This window comes from Ambystoma mexicanum, chromosome 6p, assembly GCF_040938575.1.
Source record: "Ambystoma mexicanum isolate Mex_15411 chromosome 6p, UKY_AmexF1_1, whole genome shotgun sequence".
Taxonomy (NCBI): Eukaryota; Metazoa; Chordata; class Amphibia; order Caudata; family Ambystomatidae; genus Ambystoma; species Ambystoma mexicanum.
The window spans coordinates 554,070,641-554,094,903 of record NC_090935.1 but is presented as its reverse complement, the minus strand read 5'-3'; the positions used below and the strand labels follow the sequence as shown (position 1 = coordinate 554,094,903).

The 24,263-nt window shown below is 46.4% G+C and overlaps 1 protein-coding gene across 1 annotated transcript in view; it reads right to left on the bottom strand.

Moving 5' to 3' along the window:
* Window positions 1-24,263, bottom strand: part of NLN (neurolysin) — a 906,503-nt gene that overhangs the window by 232,750 nt on the left and 649,490 nt on the right. The window contains exon 7 of the mRNA XM_069627362.1: window positions 18,170-18,305. Within this exon, the coding sequence (XP_069483463.1) occupies window positions 18,170-18,305 (136 nt within the window). The remainder of the gene's footprint in view (window positions 1-18,169; window positions 18,306-24,263) is intronic.

Sequence of the window (24,263 nt, the reverse complement as noted above, 5' to 3'; positions counted from 1 at the left end):
CATCAAGCCTTCCGAAAAAATCTAAAAACTACAATCTTCAACTAGCTGCTAGCGTACTGTACATACCTGCGCACCACTATGCTCCCTGCACCTATGCGCTACAAGCTACAATGCCATCTCATTCTGTATGTTTTTACGTGACCACTGTAACTAAGATATGAACCTCTACTGTAACCAGCGCCACAATGCCCACGGGCTGCTGTGCGCTTAACAAATGTGAATAAATAAATAAATAAATTACAAGTGGGATGGTATGGGTAAAGAGGCAGGATCTATGAACAGCGCCGACTTTATTACTCTGCCTGATTATAAGATGTGTGGTATTTAAAAATATTGCATGCATTCATATGACTACCGCATGTGGTAAATACCATGTAATTCACATTTAAATATTGCATTCAACGAATTCCAATGTTTACCTCCGTCTCAGTGATGAAAATAAACATTTTAAAAAACTGCAAAGAAATGTTTACTGTGTTGTTCCTGCAGGGCAGGGCAGGGCAGAGCTCGGAGGAAAAAGGTCATGCATGGGAACATCCAAAGGAGGGCATAGATGGTCATCTCTGATGCCCACCCACTTTGCCATGCAATGACAAAAGGATCACCTCTGACCCTTTTGTGCATTTACATTTCTTATAAAGTAGCAGTTTGAAAAATAGTCAGGGGACTATCCAAAACAAGCAAAAAGTGTCATTGACTCACAAAAGTGATCAGAAGGCGGCTTTCTTTCTTACACAGTTATTTCCCCTAGACCCCTGGGCCCCCAGTCTTCTGAACAGAAGACCAAAACAGGTGGATAAATCACATCCGGCCCCCCAGAGTTGTAATCTCACCTCCACTCTTTGTAATGCCTCCTCTCCCATGTCCTCTTTTTTCAGGATTGAGAAACACACAGTAATGAAATTAAACGATAAATTAAATGATATTTTATTTATATCGCGCTCATACACAAGTGTTTCAGAGAGCGACCAGGGAAAGGGAGGGGAACAAAAAAACCAACGATCTTACTAGGCCCAGTGACATTAAGAACGCGCAAGTGCAAGTATTATAGCTATCGTCCTCAGTCCTAAATCCATTTACATTCCTGTTCTGGTACTATACCAGTATCGCCTCACATTTCATTTCAGAGAGGGCACTGGAAAGTATCCTCTCCTCCCTCTTTATCATTAAAAGGTGTAGGATATATTCATGTTCTGTATATTTCCCCATCGCAGTTCAGCACTCTCTCTCCCCCTGAGTTTTCTCTCCCCGATCTTACACATACACTGCTCCTCGCTGCTTGTATTTAATTTCTACATTTTATTTTGTTCACTTGTTTTCTTATTTCACAGTCTGCTCCCAGTCAAAATGCAATGCTTTTCTAGATTGAAGATTCGGGCTGCTTCCTATTGAACTCTGCTGTAAGGGAGCAGAAGAAGGAGGCTGACACACAGGTGGCATGTTTGAGGATAAAGAGTTATTTAAACAAGAAAGTAAGAGAAAATCTATATGTCCTTATTGCTAAGAGGGGTTTCCCTGCCTCAACTAAAGATAAGGTGTCTGTCAGGATGTCAGTCAACTCAAAAGTGTCCGCCGTCCTGTGTAAAGAAAACCTTACTTCTATCCCTTACACTACAAACTAAAGAATAAGGCAGTACTCTTCTGGCCCCTGGATAATGACTCCCTTCTCCTGGGTTATGGTTCCTGGTTTGTTGAAACAGTTCCCAAATCTTAGAACAGTCTCGTGCCTCACATGTAATGTTGTCCGGGGGAATGGCTCCCTTGCCCTGATAGTAAAGTTCCATGCAATACTTTCTTGGTGGGCCAGGAGAATGGCTCCCTTTTCCTGACTTCCAGTCTCAGATAGCCCGGGGGGAATGACTCCCTTTCTCAGGCCAGTAAAGCTCCACACAATACTTTCTTAATGGGCCAAGAGAATGTCTCCCTTCTCCCTACGTCCAGTCTCAGCTCGAGGGAATGACTCCCATTCCCATGCCTGATGGACTTTACTGCCAGTCTGGTTTACCAGGAGAATGAGTCCCTTCTCCTGGTATCTTGTTATCAGTTCCTTTCAACACGGGTGAATGACTCCCTTTCCCTGGTCTTCTTTTCATTAGACTTCATAACACCCAGCTCTGAGTGTTAGGAGTGTCCGCAACCCTGGCTTCTCTTCTTTGACCTGGCCCACTTGATTCACTTTCCTCCAAGTACTGCCAACAGGGAAATTACTTGTATCACTTTCTTGCTTTGGGTTCTAGGCCCTGGTTTCTCTTCTTTGAACTGGCCCACTTGGTTCACTCTCCTGCCAAGTACTGCCATGAGGAAGATGACTTACGGCTTGTTCAGGGTCCCCGACCCTCCCGTGGCTGTCCGTGGGTGTATCCCCGCCACTGTTGTGAGGGACTCTCCCTCTCAAGTTCTCTTTATGGTACTTGGGGTCTTCGACCCTTCCCTGGTGGTCAACGGGCTTCATTCTACCTATGCAACAAGGAGGAGAAGGTTTGTATGCTTTTGCCCCTTGCGTGCCACCCAAGCGCTATGGTTGCAAGGGGGTCAAGGGACAACTGCATGCATCCTCTTGGTAAGCCTTCCCGCGTTCCCACTGGGTCTCCCGTGCCACTGTTTACCGTGCTGAGGGTTTCGCCACATCGCCGGGGCTTCCTGGGACGGCGGGCATTCTGTTTGGCTTCTCCGTCGTCTTGCTTTCTCACCAGCTCTGCAATGGCATTTCCGGTTGCCTTCTGCGTTCCTTCCCCCTCTCGAAACTGCCATGCACAGGTCTGCTCTTGCAGACCTCCCCATCATCAGACGCAGCGGACTGCCAGGGTCCTTGGAGTTCTCTCTTTCTCCAGATCAGTGACGCAGGTTTGAATCTCCTGCGTTCAGTGTGCAGCACATCTGCCGTCTTCCGCGGCGGCCCGAAACTCATTGTTTAGTCCATTGTCGATGTTTATACAATGTTGCCAGCAGTGTCTGGGCCGAATGTATATGTCCTTTCGTCTCTTTCACAGGTTGCATCTTCATTGCTACGCGGTTCCAACTCGTCCCAGTACTTGGATTACCTAGGTTCCTGTTGCTGTTCTTCGTCTCAGTACTTTCCAGAACCTTGAGGTACTCTGCCTTATAATAGTACATAGGTCTACTGTCTACAAATAGGTTAGCAGAGGCAGGAGAGGCTAGAGTATGTGGGTGTGTAATGTTCTCATGAGGTCTGTACCCTAGATGGTCGTCCTTATCCCTAGAGGGGGAGTCCCACCCCATGAGATTCTGCTGCATTAAACCACCCCCAGAGGGACTATTGGGTAGCGGCCTCACCTCCCTGGCCTCCCTGCCTTGTACAATGCCACTATAGGCCACATTACAGTATTGTTGCATGGCCTAGCTTATAGCCTTGTTGAAAGAGGTCCACAAGTCTACTCAGACTGTTGCTAGCTCTAAGGATTTTGCCAAACTCAAGGTGGCTGATCTGCTTTCATTGCAACTGGGACAGATATGAGAGCTCAATGCGGGAGTGCATGGCTGGTTGGATGTAGGGAGCTTGTTTCAATGGATGCAACTCTGTTAGTGCCTGTTGGTTTGCCACAAGCCCCAATTACCCAAGAATGGGGGACGATATTCATACAAACAAATCTTCACATCACATACCATGTATCATTACTGCTGATAAACACGTTTAATTCAATTTTCCAAACACAAATTGTGATCAATGGAGCATAGTGAGCAAGGGATTGCCTAATTTATATTGCACCGTTGTTCACATCGAAATCCTGCAGTATCCTCAGAGCACTCCATAACAAACCTTTATTCTAACGTCCCATTTGGACTTGGACTTTGTAGTTATCAATACCAGGGTAAGAACTAACAAATGCTTGGTTGCAAGACTTAACTTTTATTAGAGCTATTTCACTCTACTACTGTACATACATGTTCATACCTACTTGTAACGACATTTAAGATGTACCTCTGAGGATATTTCTTTATTCAAGGTAATGAAGTGTTATCCTGCATTATTGCTTATCCCACTGGCATCCGAAGAGTTTGCCTTGTTTGCTCAACTGCTGCTAACCTAGGTGAAGCAAGGAATTTAAAGAACATCTTATCTAGATATGAGAAGGTAACGACAGCAGCAGCTGCAAAACCTAGCACCCCAGTAATCCTTCTAACATTCCACACTCTGCTACCTAACTTGATTGTGACCTAGAGGTATGTCATACACTGGTACGCTGCTTACTCTTGGAAGTTATGGCAGAGGTAAGGCTTTGATTTTCATTCACCTGCTTTAAATGCATCAAGATTTTGTCGCCATTCTAGCTAAGGCCTTTTACCTGGAAGTCTCTGACTGGGCAGCAAAAACAATCCGAGTGCTGTGGCGTGCCAGAAATAGGAGTAGTACCACTGGACATGATTTAAACAGAGGACTTTTATTAACTTAAATGAAAAACCTACCTTACGTATCTCAAGTGCTATGATGAGGTTCCCTATCTGCAACCAAAAAGGCAAGGTGTTTGTCAGGGTGTTTTGTCAAAAACAAAAAAGTCTATCCTTAGGGTGATTCCTAATCTATCTAAGCTGGGCCTACCATTTTATACAAAATATAATACATAAAGTAGATGCCTGTTAGGCTTGGGTTGTAGCTGACTCCCTCTTCTGATAACAGTTCCTGAAAATAAATGTTCCTCAGGTCATGGCTGACCCCCTTCTTGGGTAACAGTTGTTGACAATACATGTGTGTCACAATTCTCTGTGTTTGGCCTCTGCCAACATTCTCTTGTACAAAAGTCCCTCAGCTTTATCACATATCCTGAAAACATGATTCACTTCTCAAGTCTTTTACCCTGGACTGGTTTTCCTATCAGTTCTCCATAAGCGTAGAGGTTTTACTGAAGCAGAAAAAAAGTTACTTCTCACTCTCCTCCAAATACTTTGGATATGTCTTGACAGCCCCCTTTCCAGAGCAACTATGCCTCCTCTCAGGGTGGAAAACATTTAGTATGTTGGCTTTGAGGGAAATATAACAGACTTGTACCACTGACATTTCGTATGCTGGCTTTGAGGGAATATAACAGACTTGTTCCACTGGGAGTCCTCTGGGAGTCCTTGTCCCCTAAGAAGGTGTGGATCCCAGTGAGATCCCGCTTGCCGAAACCCCTAGGGAGGGACTTGCGTAGCGGGCTAACTTCGCTAATCTCACAGGGAGCGCCTCCCCCTTAGGGAGGAGGGATGAATACTCTGGATTTGTTACAGTGCCTTCTGAAAAGCCTCTCAGAGAGTCTGTTGGTAACTGGAGGAGTGAAGAAGGGGCTAGCTGTACTCACACAATTATGATGCTTTCCTCTTGAATATTAAAGTCTGCTCATCACTATGTATTACAGCCCTGTCGTCTGTTGTGGTGCTGGCAAAGGTGCCTCCTATGTGCCCAAGGCTCCTCTGGATGGTTCCTTTAGATGCCAATGAAGCCTCTAAACCTGTTTAGGCTTAAAACAAATATCTTTGTTCTGGTGTTATTAGACTCCAGACAACTTGATCACAACCTAGCTCTGCGTTGACTAATGAAACCAAGGATGGTCACGTGGTTAAGTGTGCCGGCACTGTTCAATATCTTTTGACAGGGCAGAGGTTCTGCAGCTTTGGCAAGTCTAAAATGCCTGCAAATGGTCCATTCTAATTGGTTAACAATTTTGTTTTTATTGTAACATTTAGTTTATACAAACTTTTATTACAAACTCAACCGTTAGCTATCCGCAATCACAGTTTCAACTTCATCAATTCAACATCTTAGTTCTATTAAAGAGGTTTTTTTTCTCTGTCCCTTGACTATCAATTTAAACGGTCAAGGACCACTAAATACATACAATTATCCTCTTGGTCAGTCAACCAGGGTTACTTTCCCAGGTTGTAATTTATTTGTCTATCAAGATGTAACCTAAAAATCCACAACTGCACATGAATGCAATACATTATTGCTGGAAAGAATCATAAACCACCAGTCTTCCATGTTATCATTTAGGGGTGCACATTTTCCCAGATAGAACGATCTTTGAATTGTCAAGTTGGAACATTCTATAATCAGATGTTTAGAGGACTCAACTGACTTTTTGCAATATCTGCACAGATTGTCTTTTGTATTTTTGCCATGTTTGGTCCAAAGCATTTCATTTGTTTTATAGGCATTCAACCTCAATCTCAGAAACTGATTTCGATGGAACCTCGAGGGGAATCTTTTTAGATATTTTGGTAAGTGATCCAACTTGTTTGCTGCCACTCCCAAATAGAGTGAAGTTACCAATTTGTCACGTTGTTCGTTGTTTTTTATCCAATTCCAAGTTTTGAATTTTTTCTTGGCTGTTTGGGGACAAGACATCACTGTTTGCAATTTAATATCAGCACATTTTAGAATGTCTTTTAGTTTGTTTGCCCAAATCAACAAAATACCTGAATGGGGATATTTTCCTGTGGGGGTCATGATTTCGTATGCTGGAGCTGGGTCGATCATATACATCTTCCTTAGGACAGAGATCGATCTCCAGACTACAGTACCGTATAGTGAGTCAATTCCGAGTTCGTGCCTTATTGCCATCATTGAGATATTAGTTGGTAATCTCAACACTCTTCTCCAGAACAGTCCCTCCAAATAGGACCAGATTTGGTCATTCAAATTCCATCCTGCTTCTAACCCAAAAGTAATCGATGGAATAACTTTTTGAGTGCAAAAGGTTAGTATTGGATTTACAGTGAATTTTCCATATTCTGTGTGTAGTTTTGCACCTTGGAGGGACAATGTTGTTGTAACGCTCACCTGATTCCCGTAGAGGCGCCGGTCTTGACTGGGCGTATACCGTATCTTCAAAGGTGATGTGTAACACACGGCTGGCTCTTTGGGCTGGACCTCTGTGCACTGTATGTCTGCCTCGAAGGGTAAGATGTCTGCAGATAGAAAATATGGGATTAAGGAACTGGGTTATTGAATGTCTCTCTCTTCTTCCATTTCTCTTCTCCTGTAGAACCCCAAAGGTTAAAGCTCTCACCTTAGGTAAGTGAACGCCGTGCTCTCCATCTGCCTCGGGGCAGGGTGCTGTAACCAGTTTCTTCACTGGATAAGGGGAGCAGGCCTCTTGACTTCAGAGGACTGCTGTCCGTCGTTTACTGCACGAACGGTAAGTTTCGAGTAATTCTAATGTCTTTAAAGTCTTTAGTAATGATGTTTCTTGTTTTGCAGGGTTCCTGCGATGGCGGATGACGGGCTGAAGTGAGTTGAAGATGGAGCCCGTGTGATGAATAGAAGCGCCTGGAAGCACGTAAGTAAGCGCTTGTTGCCTGCTTCACGATGCGCTCTAACTGTCTTTTTATTTTGCAGGTACAAGTTCGGAGCGGCTGCAGGGTGCCGGAATACCCACTGGGTTAGATGTGGAAAGGAGTAATGGCACGTGAGTATTAAAGTTCCCCAATGTCTTTAAGCGCACCTTGTTTTGTCTTTCAGATGCGGGATGCAGCGCCGAAGGCTTCTGGAGCGTGCGAAGAGTTGGTAAGGTTTTGTCTTTCAGATGCCGGAATGCAGTGTGAAGACCTCCGGAGCGCACGAAGAGTAGGTAAGCCTTTGTCTTTCAGATGCCGGAATGCAGCGCGAGGCGTTGGTGACAGCCGATGGACCAGGTAAGTGAAGAGCTGTCACTGAAGACCGTAATGCTAACCTGTTCTTTCTTGTCTTTATAGGTGTTGTTGAAGACTGGATTCAGGATGGTAAGCCTTTTTCCTTAGGCCCAGGATCAGATGCAGAAGACACGATGAGCGTTCTGCTGCAGAGGATGCAGAATAACGCAAAGCAAGATTCATCCATCGGGTGTGGTTTAAATAGCCTCCTGTAGTGCTTAGGTGTCTCCTTCCACAGCCACGCCTAGGTAAGAAAAGAGTTCCTGCTTTCCAGAAGAGTTCCAGTGTTCTGAATCTAGGGAGTGGCTCCTGCCCCACCCAACAGGAAAAGTAGTTCCAAACAGAAGAGGATCAGAGGCTCAACTGGCAGGCAAGTAAGCAGCATGGTCTGCTGTAGGTAAGTCCACCCAAGCATTATGAGCCCGGCGCTTCCAGCGCTGGGACTGGGCATATTTATGAGCCTGGTGCCACTGGCGCCAGGACTGGGTCCAAAAGGTCCCAATTGGGACTGGTTGGCACTCGGAACCTGGGTTATGGATCTGCTTCCAAGGGAGTTGGGAAAACCCTGACCTTTTGGAAGCAGAGATCATGACAGTACCCCCCCCTCAAGGCCCCTCCCAAACCGGGCTTCTCCGGGGGTTTTGGCTTGTCAGGAAATGTTCGGTGAAATCTTTTGATTAGGCGAGGAGCGTGGACATATTCAGCAGGTTCCCAGGATCTCTCTTGGGGGCCGTAGCCTTTCCAGTCAATTAGGTAAAATAGTTTAGATTTGGAGATCTTGGAGTCGAGAATGCTTTTGACTTCAAACTCGAGTTCTCCATCAACTAAGATAGGTTTTGGAGATTTAGTTAGTCGGGTTTGAGGTTGCACGGGTTTTAATAGAGAGACGTGGAAGACCGGATGTATCTTCATGTGCGGGGGCAAGTCCAACTTGACCGCTACTGGGTTTACTATGGTAGTGATGGAATAGCGACCAAGGTATCTTGGGTTGAATATGCGTGGCCCTTTTAGAGGTAGATATTTGGTGGATAACCAGACTTGATCCCCTACTTGATATTGAGGGGCTTCCTTCCGATGTTGATCTGCTCCTTTCTTGTATTGTTCTTTAGCCCTTTGAAGGTGAGAAACATCTTCCTTAAAGGCTTGGGTGATTGTAGAATGCAGGTAGTCTACTGCTGGTGTTTCAAGATCTTGGAGGGGATCCAACTCCGAGGTTCGAGGGTGACTGCCGTACAAAAGAAAAAATGGGGTTTTCCCAGTTCCCGAATGGACAGAGTTATTGTAGGCATATTCGGCTATCCAAAGGATGTCTTTCCAAGTTTTTTCAGTTTGTTGCAGCATGCAGCGTAAATACTGTTCCAGAGTTTGATTGGTCCTCTCGGTTTGTCCGTCGGTCTGAGGGTGGTGACTGGTCGATAGTCTCACATCAATTTGAGCCGACCGACAGCAACTTCGCCAAAAATGAGAAATAAATTGACTACCTCGATCCGAAATTAGAACCGAAGGAAAACCGTGCAGTCGGACGATGTTTTCGAGAAATTCTCGGGCCAGAGTTGCTGCTGTTGGCAAGCCTTTGAGCGGAATGAAATGCGCCATCTTGGAGAATAAGTCCACGATTACTAGAATCGTATTGTATCCGGAGCATGGAGGTAGATCGGTGATGAAGTCCATAGAAAGCGTATGCCAAGGGCGAGGTGGGATGTCAATAGGGCGTAAGAGGCCTGCTGGTCTTTCCTTTTGACTCTTGTTTTGGGCGCATACTCCACAGGACATTATAAAGTCTCTGATATCTTTTTTCCAAGACGGCCACCAGAAGTAGCGCTTGATCTTTTCTGAGGTCTTGGCCATACCGGGATGTACTTCCATTAAAGAATCGTGATAACAAGAGATTACTTTTTTCTGTAAATCTGTGCTGGGTAGGTATAATCGTTCTTGGAAATACAATAAGTTGTCCTTTACTGCAAAGTCCTTTCCCTGCAGATGCCAATTCTGTATGTCTGCTGGAGTTACAAGTTGCCTGGCTTTATCCTTAACTTCCTCTATGGATTCTGTGGCGATTACACCCAGAATTCTTTGTTCGGGAATGATTGGTACCGGTTTAGGGTTGATCAAGTGTTCTTCCACTCCCATCCGAGAAAGGGCATCAGCTTTACCGTTCTTTGTACCAGGTCGATAGGTAATTATGAAGTCAAACTCGGCAAAGAATAATGCCCAACGGAGTTGTCTAGAGGATTGGGCTTTTGCGGTTTTCAAATATTGCAGGTTTCGGTGATCCGTAATCACAGTAACGGTGTGTCGGGCCCCCAGCAGATAATGCCGCCAAGCCTTAAAGGCAGACTTGATAGCCAGAAGTTCCTTGTCAGTAATCGTGTAATTGATTTCAGGAGGCGAGAATTTGCAGGACCAAAATGCCACGGGATGCAACTGATTGGTTACCGGGTCCTTTTGTGATAGAACTGCCCCCATGGCAAGGCTTGAAGCATCAGTTTCCACGATGTAGGGGAGTTCGGGGCGAGGGTGTTTTAAGATTGGTGCAGAGATAAATTTAGTCTTCAAATCCTGGAAAGCTTGTTCCGCCTCGGTAGACCATTCAAAACGTTTGTTTTTCTTTAACAAGGCAGTGATGGGCTGGACTATTCGAGAGAATTCGGGGATAAACCTGCGGTAAAAGTTAGCGAAGCCTAACATGCTTTGCACACCTTTTACGGAGAATGGTGATGGCCATTTGAGAACTGCATCGACCTTCTTTGAATCCATACGCACTTCGCCAGGTGATAATATGAATCCCAAGAATTCAACTTCAGTCACGTTGAAAACACATTTTTCCAACTTAGCGAAAAGTTTGTGTTGACGCAATCTTTCGAGGACCATTTTCACGTGTTTCCGATGTTCAGATTCCGATGAAGAATAAACGAGGATGTCGTCAATGTAAACAACAACACACACATCTATGAGCTCTCTGAGGACATCGTTCATAAAATATTGAAAGGCGGCCGGGGCATTGCAAAGTCCGAAGGGCATGACCTGATATTCAAATAGCCCATACTTGGTGCGGAAGGCCGTCTTCCATTCATCGCCCTCTTTTACTCGTACCAAGTGGTAAGCTCCTCTAAGATCCAGCTTTGTATATATGCATGCTTTTCTGACTTGGTCCAGGAGTTCAGGGATCAAAGGTAACGGATATCTATTCTTAACGGTGATCTGGTTCAGGGAGCGATAATCTATACAAGTTCTAAGGTCTCCTTCCTTTTTTGGAACGAAGAACAAAGCTGAAGAAGCAGGGGACTTGGAAGGACGAATAAACCCATTTGCCAGGTATTGATCCAGGTATTGTCGAAGGTGAAGGTTCTCAGGCTCGGTGAGGGCATAAATTCTACTACAAGGAGGAGTAGATCCAGGTATCAGGTCTATCTGGCAGTCATAAGACCTATGAGGAGGTAGAGAGTTAGCCTGATCCTTCCGGAAAACATCTTGGTATTCTAGGTATTCGGGAGGTAACTGGGGAGTCTCTGAAGAAATTGCTGCCAGTGCAACACCAGGTGGAGGGTGACAAGTAGAGACACATTCTGGAAACTGGACCGTTCTTGCTCGCCAATCGATCAGAGGATTGTGTTTCTCTAACCAAGGTATTCCTAGAATAATCTGAAACTGAGGGGCCTTGATCACATCGAACACGATCTTCTCATGGTGTCCATCTTGACTTACTAGCGTCACCTCTTGAGTGGTATGCGTTACTGGCCCGGAGGCTATCTCCGTACCATCCACCGTAGTAATGACGTCCTTTACAGCCTTGGGACAAAGAGTTAGATTCATCCTCAAAACCATTTCATGATCCACATAATTGCCGATGGCACCGCTGTCGACGTAAGCTTCAATTGCATGTAATCGATCCGGATTATCAGGGCTAATGAGGACCATAGGTATCACGAAATGCGAGGTCACGGAACTGGTTTTCACGCTCGGCAAGAGGACCTCTATTCTTGTCGGGCGAGGTCGTTTCCCTGCTCAGAGTTTGTAACTTTGGTAACTGCAGCTCCTACTGCCTTCTTGGCAGGTTTCACCGGACAGTCTCGAAGAAAGTGCCCTGAGTTTCCGCAATAGAGGCATAATTGCAACTGTTTTCTCCTTTCCCGCTCTTTTTGTGTTAGAGGACCTTTCAGACCCCCTATTTGCATGGGTTCCCCGGAGTCTACTCCTTTGGAAGGAGTTGGCGGTTTGGAAAATACTCGAGCACCAAACTTGGAACGATCGGCCTTCCTGTTCTGCAGTCTGTGATCTATTTGAACGACTAAGTCTATATAGTCCGAACAATCTTGTGGGGGATTCACTACTTGGGCTAACACATCTTTGAGCTCTCCACGTAGACCTCTATAAAACAGCGTAATCCTTTTGTCCTCAGGCCATTCAGTTTCCACTATCAGTCTGTTGAAAGACGCAATATAAGCCAAAAGGTCTTGATTACCTTGTCGCAACGAAAGAAGCTCATTGTCCAAGGCCTGCCCCTGTGAATGTCTTGCGAACAGTTTTTCCATACTGAGCTGAAAAGCTTGAAAATCATGGAGGACCGGATCATCTTGATTTACTTGAGGGATCGACCAGTCTGCCGCATTGCCACTAAGGTACGAAAGCACGAAAGCTACTTTAGCTTGATCAGTTGGAAAGGCTGCTGGCCGGCATAAGAAATGCAACCGGCACTGATTGATAAATACTGCAAACCTCTTTGGGTCACCAGAAAATCGTTCGGGCGGAGCCAGAGGTACACTCCCAGGTAGGTTGATCTGCACTGGATTCATAGAGTATGTAGAAGGAAGATTTCCCCCAGATGCGGGTAACGGGGTCTGTCCGGCTTGTGACTGTAGCAATTGTCTAGCGAGATCATCTGTTCGCTCCTTGGAAATAATCAGTTCCCTTCTTAGAGCGTTCGTTTCCTGACGGGCTGCATGCACTTCTGCCCTTAGTTCCCCAAGTAACTGAGCTAGCTGGTCGGTATCCGAGGTTTCCATAGCGCCTGGACGGGAGTTTTGTGGTAGGCTTTGCGTTCTGTAACGCTCACCTGATTCCCGTAGAGGCGCCGGTCTTCACTGGGCGTATACCGTATCTTCAAAGGTGATGTGTAACACACGGCTGGCTCTTTGGGCTGGACCTCTGTGCACTGTATGTCTGCCTCGAAGGGTAAGATGTCTGCAGATAGAAAATATGGGATTAAGGAACTGGGTTATTGAATGTCTCTCTCTTCTTCCCTTTCTCTTCTCCTGTAGAACCCCAAAGGTTAACGCTCTCACCTTAGGTAAGTGAACGCCGTGCTCTCCATCTGCCTCGGGGCAAGGTGATGTAACCAGTTTCTTCACTGGATAAGGGGAGCAGGCCTCTTGACTTCAGAGGACTGCTGTCCGTCGTTTACTGCACGAACGGTAAGTTTCGAGTAATTCTAATGTCTTTAAAGTCTTTAGTAATGATGTTTCTTGTTTTGCAGGGTTCCGGTGATGGCGGATGACGGGCTGAAGTGAGTTGAAGATGGAGCCCGTGTGATGAATAGAAGCGCCTGGAAGCACGTAAGTAAGCGCTTGTTGCCTGCTTCACGATGCGCTCTAACTGTCTTTTTATTTTGCAGGTACAAGTTTGGAGCGGCTGCAGGGTGCCGGAATACCCACTGGGTTAGATGTGGAAAGGAGTAATGGCACGTGAGTATTAAAGTTCCCCAATGTCTTTAAACGCACCTTGTTTTGTCTTTCAGATGCGGGATGCAGCGCCGAAGGCTTCCGGAGCGTGCGAAGAGTTGGTAAGCTTTTGTCTTTCAGATGCCGGAATGCAGTGTGAAGACCTCCGGAGCGCACGAAGAGTAGGTAAGCCTTTGTCTTTCAGATGCCGGAATGCAGCGCGAGGCGTTGGTGACAGCCGATGGACCAGGTAAGTGAAGAGCTGTCACTGAAGACCATAATGCTAACCTGTTCTTTCTTGTCTTTATAGGTGTTGCTGAAGACTGGATTCAGGATGGTAAGCCTTTTTCCTTAGGCCCAGGATCAGATGCAGAAGACACGATGAGCGTTCTGCTGCAGAGGATGCAGAATAACGCAAAGCAAGATTCATCCATCGGGTGTGGTTTAAATAGCCTCCTGTAGTGCTTAGGTGTCTCCTTCCACAGCCACGCCTAGGTAAGAAAAGAGTTCCTGCTTTCCAGAAGAGTTCCAGTGTTCTGAATCTAGGGAGTGGCTCCTGCCCCACCCAACAGGAAAAGTAGTTCCAAACAGAAGAGGATCAGAGGCTCAACTGGCAGGCAAGTAAGCAGCATGGTCTGCTGCAGGTAAGTCCACCCAAGCATTATGAGCCCGGCGCTTCCAGCGCTGGGACTGGGCATATTTATGAGCCTGGTGCCACTGGCGCCAGGACTGGGTCCAAAAGGTCCCAATTGGGACTGGTTGGCACTCGGAACCTGGGTTATGGATCTGCTTCCAAGGGAGTTGGGAAAACCCTGACCTTTTGGAAGCAGAGATCATGACAGTTGTCATACGTTGTTTCAAGTCTTTATCCCACTCCCATTCTCTGATTGAATTATTGAAACAGACGCCTAAATATCCAATCGCTTATACGTTCTCAATCGGTTTGCTCGCTACAAACCATCTAAAGCATCTGTTTCTTTTTTGTTCTGTGGAGCCGGTAGATAGAATCTTCGTCTTTCCTACATTTATTTCGAGATCGTTTTCAATCAGGTAGTTTTGTAGTTTTGCTAGGAGCCTTTGCAGACCAAACTGGGTAGAATCAACTAATACAATATCGTCTGCATAAATGGCCCAGCTGATGTGTTGCCCATTTATTTTCGGTGGAAAACAGTGTACTTGAATCAGTGCAAATGACACATCAGATATAAACAGCTTAAACAAAAGTGCAGCAAGGGTGCATCCCTGTTTCACCCCCTTACTCGTTTATATTTAATTTGTTAAATCTCCACATTCATTAATACGAACTTGAATAGCAGTGTTCTCATGTAGTGCCATGATGGGATGAAGTAGAGATGGCGGACATGACCACTTTGTCAGCTTGGCCCACATTTTCTCACGGTTTATGGTATCAAATGCTTGTCGCATATTAACAAAGGCTATGAATAGTTTCTTCTTTATATTTAAAGCCTCTAATTTGAGTAAATTCAATATTATTCAATTTACTTCTGTTCCTACATCCTTGGTAAAGCCGGTTTGCCAGCGATCCACGAAGCCGGCATTATGTGCCCAAGCTGTCATTTTCCGCTGCAAGAAAGTAGCAAAAATGTTCCCAATAATATCAAGAAGGGCAATCGGACAGTAATTTGCTGGATCGTCCCGATTGCCCTTCTTGAAAATCGGCACTATTACTGTCGTTTGTCATGATCTTGAAAGTTGTTGAGATCAGTTTGAATCGATGCTCAATACATTTTGCCCATTGGTCTTTTTTGGCCTTCAGCATCCCATTTGTATGGCCATCAGGGCCTGCAGCTCGAGAGTTTTTTAAACATTGGCTTGCCAGTGCGATGTCCTCTGCTGATTCACTAACATTCCACTTTTCTTGGCTTGTTGGAATAGCTTGAAATTGCGGCAATGTTGCATTATTAAACACATTTCTGAAGTGTTTTTCCCACTAGTATTTGAAATCCCATGAGACAGCCTTGCCTCTTGAATTAACGTCCCTTTGTTTAAGATTTCCAATATTTATCTTGTCCGATGAAGCATAAACAATTTCAAGATGTGTTCTGCACGTTCTTGGTCTCTTATCAATGCAAAGGATTTCAGCCAATTGCGATATTTCATCCTTCGATGTTTAATAGCACTCACAGCGTTATGACCCAATGTTTTTTTTAGCAAGCGAATATCTTTATGCCTAGCTTTCTTTTGTTGAGATACTGACGCACTAAAGACATATTTCTTTGTTTGAGAACTACTTTCCTTTTGCCCAGTTTTCGTTTTAAATTATGAGAGTAGCAGCGCGTAATTCATTTTACTAGTTGGAGACAATGGTCCAGATATTATGCTTTGTCTTAATATGTTAATCTGGTGAGCGCTCACTCTCAGTCTATTTGAGCTCTAATTAGTCTCCACTGGCATGATATATCTCTCCAGTAGATGCTTACATGGCATCAACCAGGTCATCTCCAACACGTCATGATCGCTATTTTATGTTTTCAAAATGTTTAGCTACATGGTTTTAGATGCCCATATATAGTCAAGGGTTTTATGGCTCGAGTTTCGATGCCAGTTATAGCCAGGCAGCACGTCTCCTTTTATGTTGCCGTTCAACATCTCACAATTCCGAGCTATCATTGCCAGTTCCCAACACTGTCCTCTACTTTTGTTTCCAGCCAACACCATTGGTTCACTATTTTCAGGATTTGTGTTGGTCTCGAACCATGAAAAATTCAGATCGCGACATATTATAACTGAGAGGTTTGCAAATTGGATCAGACACTTGTCGATTAACATTGTAATTGAGTGTATATATCGTTTTGTGGATATCATCGTTGGATTCCAATAAGTGTTAACTAGAAGCAACTATTTATTTAATTTTGACTTGGTATGTCTCAATTGAAACTCTGTGCCTCGGACGAAGATGTTTGGATTCTGCATCCGTATTATATACCATCTGGTAAGAGTTGTTCACCATTGTCAATAGGCCGGAGTATGGATGGCCTAATCAATTCTTTCCAGCTGTGTTCAAAAATATGGAATAACCATCTCTTAATGGAGCTTCCCGTAACCAAGTTTCTTGTTGACATATCACAAAATTATTCGCCAAAGAAAAGGGGAGTTCATTAAACAGATGCTGAAAGCCTCTTCTGTTCCATGATATTAATACACATGGAACATCCTTTTGGCACTGTGATAGTTACTCGTACAGTTTTCTTCGAGCTCTAAGGTTCTCTGTGTTTTCCATGCGAGACGGTTGCTGCTTTCCAGTTGATGTTTCAGCAGTCTTCATGGTTAACAATAATGGGAATAGTGATCATCAATTGTGGGTTCCCATTCTGATACAAAGTGGCATGAAAATAAATCAAGGTCTTTCTGTACCAATACAAAAAAAGGAAGATGAACAAGAATAGGACCCATTTGGACACTTTTGTTCCAAGCTTTAGGTTGCTAAGTCGAGTCTGGTTAGCTGTGTTAAGAGTGGCTAAAAGATCTAAAAGTATTGGCATGACCATGTAGTGTTACCAAGGCAGTTGCCAGTGGGCAATCAGAATGCTACTCATTGATGACTCCTGTCCAGTAAAAATAACAAGCTGATATTTTGGAGTAGGGTTAGTTCGTAAAAAGCGTTTAATATTCACGCTGCTGGAGACAAGAACACACACTTACAGAAAAAACGTGTCCGGTTTTGATGAAACCCACCCGCTATGACCAACATTTATAACTACAAAGAAGTGTGGGAGCCCCTCTACTGAGAACGAACATGGGTCAAATACCCTTCTAGTGAATTTCTTCCACTCAGGTGGGCCTACAACCACATCTGGGTTTGCTGACGGTACTCTTGTTCAGAGGAGAATTGCCTAGCATTTCTGTGCTGGACTGTCCTTGTGGGTGGGACAAAGACTGATAGAGTTATTTCTCCTCTGTGAAGGGTGCAGTGAGCTAAAACGTGGTTGTAGACCTTCCTGAGTGGAAGGAATTCCATAGAACAGGGTATTGACCCATGTTCATTAACAGTAGAGGGGCTCCACACTTCTTTTCAACATGTATAACTACTTGTTCAGTTAATTTGGCTACAGAAAGGTGGAATGTTGCAGAAGGTGGAATAATAGCATGAAGTCATAGGGAGGGTCCGCCTACCCAATTAACATAATACGCTAAGCTGTAGAAGCCAGCCAGTCGCAGGTACCTCAGGGTCAAAAGCTTAGTCTAAGCAAGATAAACATGCAGCTGGGAATAGCAAATACAATTGAGCGTTGACATTTCTTTAGTAGTGGTAGCTTATCAGCTTGCGTTCAATATGATTGGGCAGGTAAAGCATTTTTCAAACTTATAGTGCTGGCATAGCAGAATTCAAAGGTGCCAGCAAGTATATTATTATTTGTTTTCACTTTCCTTTTCCAGGCTAAAAGTGCACCATCCAAAATGGTATTTATTTTCACAGAATTTTGAGCCCAATGTTCAAACATATTTTTCTGTTCTAGTAACTTCACATCAACTTTCAGTCATTTCAAAGTTACTCTATTTAAAAATGTTCTCCACATATCCATGGATTTTAGACGCCAACCCATTTTGATGAACTTGCAGTGAAAGGGAAGTTTTGCCATTGTCTTATGCTATAATGTGAACTGCAGGCACATTTAGGGTGACATTAATACTCAGACTTCCAGGGGACCTGGTGCTACCTTTGTCCAAACTGGCCAACATGTCAATATTTGAATGTTGTCAGGTACAAATCAACCTGTTGAATATACACAGATAATAGGCTAAATATGCATCAGCCTACAAGCCATTGGCACTCAAGTTCCTAGGGCTTCTTTCATAAATGTTTGTACTTTCATTTCCTGTGATAAATTAAACAATTATATCAATGCATCTATTAATAAACATACCCAAGAAAGCGGAGACGTTATCTGTTTTCTTAGCCATGTTCACTTCCAGGACAAAGTTGGCATACGTGCTGTATCCAAGTAGTTCTGCTAATTTTGCCCTCAATGGAATAAGCTGTTCAAGAATTTTAGTGTTTTCCTGAAAAATATAAAGATACAGTCCAATGACATGAAAGAAGGATGTAATTTTACAACACTCAACGTTAGCCACATAGCTTTTATTAACCATTTAACAATATATTTTAAGGTCCATTATCTGTACAAACTCTTTAAATTAAGTTGGTCTCCTCAGGCCCTGGTATTCCTACCATCAGCACTGCCATATATGCTTGTTTGAACCTTACATAGAGAGACCAACACACATTTGCAGTTCACCTCTGCACCGCTTCAGTTACTTGAAAATAATCATAGGGACCTGGGAAGGGGGCTACAACCAAACCTGCGGTGAAAGAGAAACCCTGGAGTTTTCAAGACAGCTGAACTACTTAATTGCACCCTGTGGGTTAGATACAGAGAATCCCCTTCCACTCCTAGAAGAGCACATGCATGCCCCTCCAGGGAAAAGGTTCTGTGTTTTAAAACACTTTCTTTTGAAGGTCTGGTTGAGCACGTTTGTTTGCATCGACCAATTACATATACATGTGTATGTATGGGGGTGTAAGGATAGGGTAGTATGAGGCAGCATTTAGGTGATGGGGTGTTGGGTGGGGAGGCATAGGGACCCCTCCAAAAAAGGCCTGGTCAAATTCAGGTCAACTAAAAGGGCAACAACAATCTGCAGACTTTAAAAAGAAAGACTTTCAAAACACACAGATCCAGGAAAAGTACTCTAAAATTACTCTGCAGGAGAGCACCTACATGGCCTGTCTGTGGGAATATTTTGAGTGGTGACTCACCCAGGGGTAGAAAAGAAAGGCATAGTCCTATGATGATTGGGCCTCCCGCTAGAAATAGAATAATAGGATTTCACTTTCTAACACTAACATGTACCCTATTTGCTCATTGCCTCGAGTGGGGACTGCAGGTTTTACATTTGACCCACTCGATTTAGGCATTTTTTTCCTTGATTGAATCTCTCATCTAAAAACAACATAGTGAAAGTCAACTCCAATCTCCAACTAAAAAGACTTTGAGAAAAGAAAAAGAAAACCAACCTTCGTATAGAATCCATCTGGATTACTCCCTGTGCGCTAGTGAATGAAGGGGTGATGGTTTGGAGTCTTCGTCCTCTCCCTTCTTCCATCGAGAGCTGTGTGAGTGGTTGCTGGTGTGTATAAGGGGTGGTCCGTTTTTCAAGTTTGCTTGTCTTTCCTAAAAATGTTTAAAATATGTACTCTTAGAAGTTTGGGTCTGGATGATATCTCAAGCCTAAAGTGAATTCCTCCTAACATCCCTCCCGCTGCTTCGGTGGTAATAGAAGTGGGTTCATCTTTTAGACCCTATAAAAATTGTGGGGTTTCCCTCACAGAGTTTGTTTGCAAGCGACTGCCAGCTACCAACAACCTCAGGTTTCAGTTCAAGCAGCGGCAATCCGATCAAAAATACAAATATGTCAACACCGCTCAATTTGCCACTAAAAAATGTGTTGAGTTCGGATTTAAACTATACTTTGACGGCCACTACTATGAAGACCACAATTCCTTGTGCATCAAATACATTGAATGGTGCTGCTCCTGTCCGACCGCCTGAAGAGGGGGATCAGGAACTCAGCCTTCAGCCTGCTCAAATCCACGTTCAGATTTCAGAATCTCCAGACATTCCAGGGGGGGCCAAGAAAGAGAAAGTTCTCGAGACTGCTGCGACCACTTCCTACGAACTAAATGAGCTATCAGCCATCTGGGAAGAGGTCCAAGGAGCCAATAACGAGACCTCCCATTTTCCCGTAAATCTTGAGGATGATCCTTCTAAAGTCCTCTTCCCGGTGGCGTCTAATGCTCAGGGTTTAGGCTCCAACTCTATAGTTGCCCTCAACTTTGTACTTAGCTTTCTGGTGAAAGTTTTCGAGAACATAAAATCAGAGGTCCAGCAGAACTCAGGAATTCTACTCCAAGTTACAAAGGAGTTAGAAGTTAGTGAAACTTTGATGGTCGCCTTAAAAACGGCGGTAAATTAATCGAAGACCCAGACATTGGGCCTCATTCCGACCCTGGTGCTCCCGTAATGAAGGGTGCCGGTACGGGACCGGCACCGTTCATTACGGGACGCCCTATTATGAGGTTCCCTTGCGGGATCCGCTCAGAACGTCTGGTCAGACCAGATGTCCTTAGCGGGTCCCGCAAGGGGACCAGGGAGCTAATAACGGGCCCGTTATTAACGGGCCCGTTATTAACGGGCCCGTTATTAGCTCCCTACCCATTCCCTATGGGTGCTCAAATGGGGATGGGTTTTTCCAAGGTTGGAATGACCCGGTAATTCCTCATTGAAGGAACCCGGTCCTGGAACCCGGTATGGAGGCAGCCATGCCCTTATTAAGGGCATGGCTGCCTCCATACTCGTAAGGAGGCCCATTGTCTCTTCTGATCTCTATGTTTCAGACCCAGACAGAGAAAATGGATCTACTGACTAATCAGCTGTATGACCGTCAAGGATGAGATGGAGAATACTAAGGAAGCATTTTTCCAAGATGGCAGCCGGAGTGTAAATAGCACGTCCCCCGAGCTCTCGCAACTAAAGGCCGGCAATTGGCAAAAAAGCTCAGCGGACCAGCCCTCCCTAGGTACTGCAGTACAGTCAAACCACCACAAGGCAGAGGCAAGGGAAGCGGCTCCAGAGCCCAGGACCCAGGAACTCCGCAGTGGATAGATTCGGCGGGGCACGCCCACCTGAGGACACACGCGGGGAAAGAACATCAGCGGGCGGTACGGACATTAGAGGGAATTTATTGCCCCCCAGAACTCACACACAACCGGCGACACTGCGGCAACCGGAGGCACCGGGCGGGGAAACACACCGGACGCTCGGAAGCGAGGCCCCAGGGACGACCAACCCGGGGACGGGGCGCAACCAGTAAAGACCGGACTGCCAGCGCGAGCCCGAGCCCGAGGGGGCTGAGGACCCCCCCGACCCACTACTGCTAACCTGTGCCCCCCCCCCGGGCTCAACCAAAATGGAGCAAATGGTCCATCCGGAGACACACGGCCAGCGAGCTGACGGAGGCCCGACCGTCCCCCAGACCTTCCAGCCACTTTCCATCAAGCCGGATTGCGGCTTGTCTGGGACGCGCTGAGCCTCCAGCACACACCTCTGAGACCTGCCTCTACCCAATAGGGTCCCCTGCCACCTTAAAACCACCGTAGCTCCACCCCGGCAACGCCATCGCGAGCTCGGGTGGCCGCGATGCAGCAGGACATTCAACGGGGGAATCAGCGGAGAGGAGACCACAGGGACCCGACAGACCCCCCGGCACCTAACCGCCTCTGCCCGCAGCCATCGTATGTCTGCGACCAGCACCGAGGCGGCCCAGGACACTGGGACCCAGTGGCCCTCCTCCACTCTGGTCTACGCCGCGCAGGCAACAACGAAGGGGTGAGGTCCCACTGCCCCTCTCATCCGCAGGAGTGGGTGAGCAGCACAACGGTGGGGAGCAGCATCCCCCACCTGACCACTTAGCAGACCTACAAGTAAGTGGGGACAGGGGGGGCAGCTGTCGCTGAGGGTGAGGTAGGCACCACCAAGCTGGGGAGTGATCGCTGCGGTGGCCCCCGAACTACGCCACTGGCCGCTGGCCTGCCCCACTTCCTGGCCCCTACACCCGGAACCAGGCTCGCGGGGCCCATCCACAGGCCCTCACCTAGACCTCACCAGCACCGGGGCACACTCATCAGAGACCTCTCCGCTCCCCAGCAGAGGCAGGACCCGCCCCCCCAGCTAAAGAGGGCCCCACCACATACTCTACGAACCAGCCGCTGCTCCTCGCATCGCAGGACGCACCATAGGGGGCAAACCCACCTGGCCCACGAACTGGAGGAGAACTAAGTAGCACCCCCAATTCACCCCACAACCCACTGGACTGCACCGAAGGAACTCAAGGGGAACTACCGGATGCCCCATAGAACAAATTGGAAACAGAGGCAAAAGACAACCATCCCAGGCAGGACACTGGGGGAATCCCGCTGCTGAATACACCTGCTAACCCGCATGGGTTTCAGGGAGGTCTACGAACAGTGCGGGCGGGGAGGGGGAGCAGCCTACAGGCCCGCCAAGAAGCCATGCCATAGCAGTCAAAGGGAGCAGTGGGCTTCCTTCAGTGCACCACTCATGCAAGGGCCATCTACCTGCCCTCCAGATGTCTAGGAACAGGGACACCCCGCCCCATCCAAAACAACAAAGAGGGCTCATGAGGGAATCCTAGCGCAGATATGGGCCAGAGACACAGAGTCTAACACCGCTTGGGCAGCAGACACCTCCACAGACAACACAGAGGATCACCAAGAGAGAACAGTGACTTACTCGGCTCTCAAAGACCTGCTGGGGGATTTCATTGAGAAACTCACCAACGCAAGACAAAAACAAATGGAGACCCTGAGAGAGGACCTGGCTGAGGGGATCCAAGAAATAAAAAGGGACATCAATAAAATAGAAGCAAAAGTGGACATTAATGAGAGGGCCATTCAGGAGATAACCGAAGAAGCACGTAAAGCAGACTCCTTGCTGGAAATACTGGCCGTGGCCACCCACAACCTGACGCTACAAGCCGAAGATCTAGAAAACCGCTCCAGGCTCTCCAACATACGAGTAAAATCTCTACCAGAAACCATCCCAGACCAAGAGTTGACCCAGGCCATGAGGTCCATCTTCAGCGACCTGCTAGACGAAGACCAAAGCACGGAAATCTGCTTCGACTAGATCCACAGGGTGGGCCCGAAACGCCAAGAACCAGGGGCAAGACCTCGGGACGTCCTAATCACCTTTCATAACTACACTCTAAAAGAGCAGATCCTGTGAAAAAGGCTAGGTCCACGAACCAAATCACATATAATTGCGCAGAGATATATCTCTACCACGACCTATCTCAAACCACATTAAACAGAAGACGGCGCATGGCCCCGGTCCTGAACCATTTGAGAAACCAACAAGTGCGGTACAGATGGCAACACCCATTCGCACTGAGCTTCACATGGCAAGGGAAATTGCATAGAGTAACAACGTACGAGGAAGGGGCAGCCAAGCCTTGGCATAGAGGAGGATAACCATACATCGCACCCCCCACAGCCTAGCCAAAAAGCTACTCGGAAAACCTGGGAATGGACAACGATAGAGCCCAAGAAAAACAAGAAAGGAGGGCGACAACCCCGCCGTGGTAGCCCACCCTCTCACGCAGACCACGTTAAACTAGGGCAAGCAGGAACACAAGACGAATGAGATACCACAGAAGGCCCAGACTGTAACAGCCATGAAAACCCTGGGGAGGGCACACAACAAAGCACGTCACAAGCTAGCGCTACAAAGAACCATAGCAATGCAAGGGGGCGGGAGACATGGGGGGCAGGGAAAGGCGGTTGGAACGGAAAAAGGGAATTCCTGCGTGGGGACACGCTAGGCAGAAATTAGGGTCCAGCTCACGTAAGCATACGACGGGGACTAAGTGCCAGTTGGATTCATGCAGCGGGGGGAGGGGGAAGGGAGAACAGGGGGGGGGACGGAGCAGTACTTCCAGCATGAGGGAGACAAAACAAGAGAGGGACCACCCAGAGGAGGAGCAAAGGTAGGACAGCGCACACCAAAGAGGCACAGGCCTCCCGATATACACTACCAGGACTCGGGACACCAATCATGGCTCAACTCCCCGTTCAAGCGAAAAAAGGTTGAGAGATACCTTAGGAGACAAGACCCTCACATTGTCGCCCTGCAAGAAACACACATACAAACAGGGGATACCCACAGGATCAGATTCTGGGGATACAGGGTAATCTTTCTGGCTACACAACCTAGCAAAAAAGGGGGGGTTCTCATAGCTCTAAAAGACGGGCTGGACCTAACTGCAACAAGTTCAGACAAAGACAACCAAGGCAGATACCTCGCAATAACAGTGGAAGGAAGGAGGGCGGCATAAATGATTGCAACATTATACGCCCCTAACCCGGGCCAGGACCCGTAC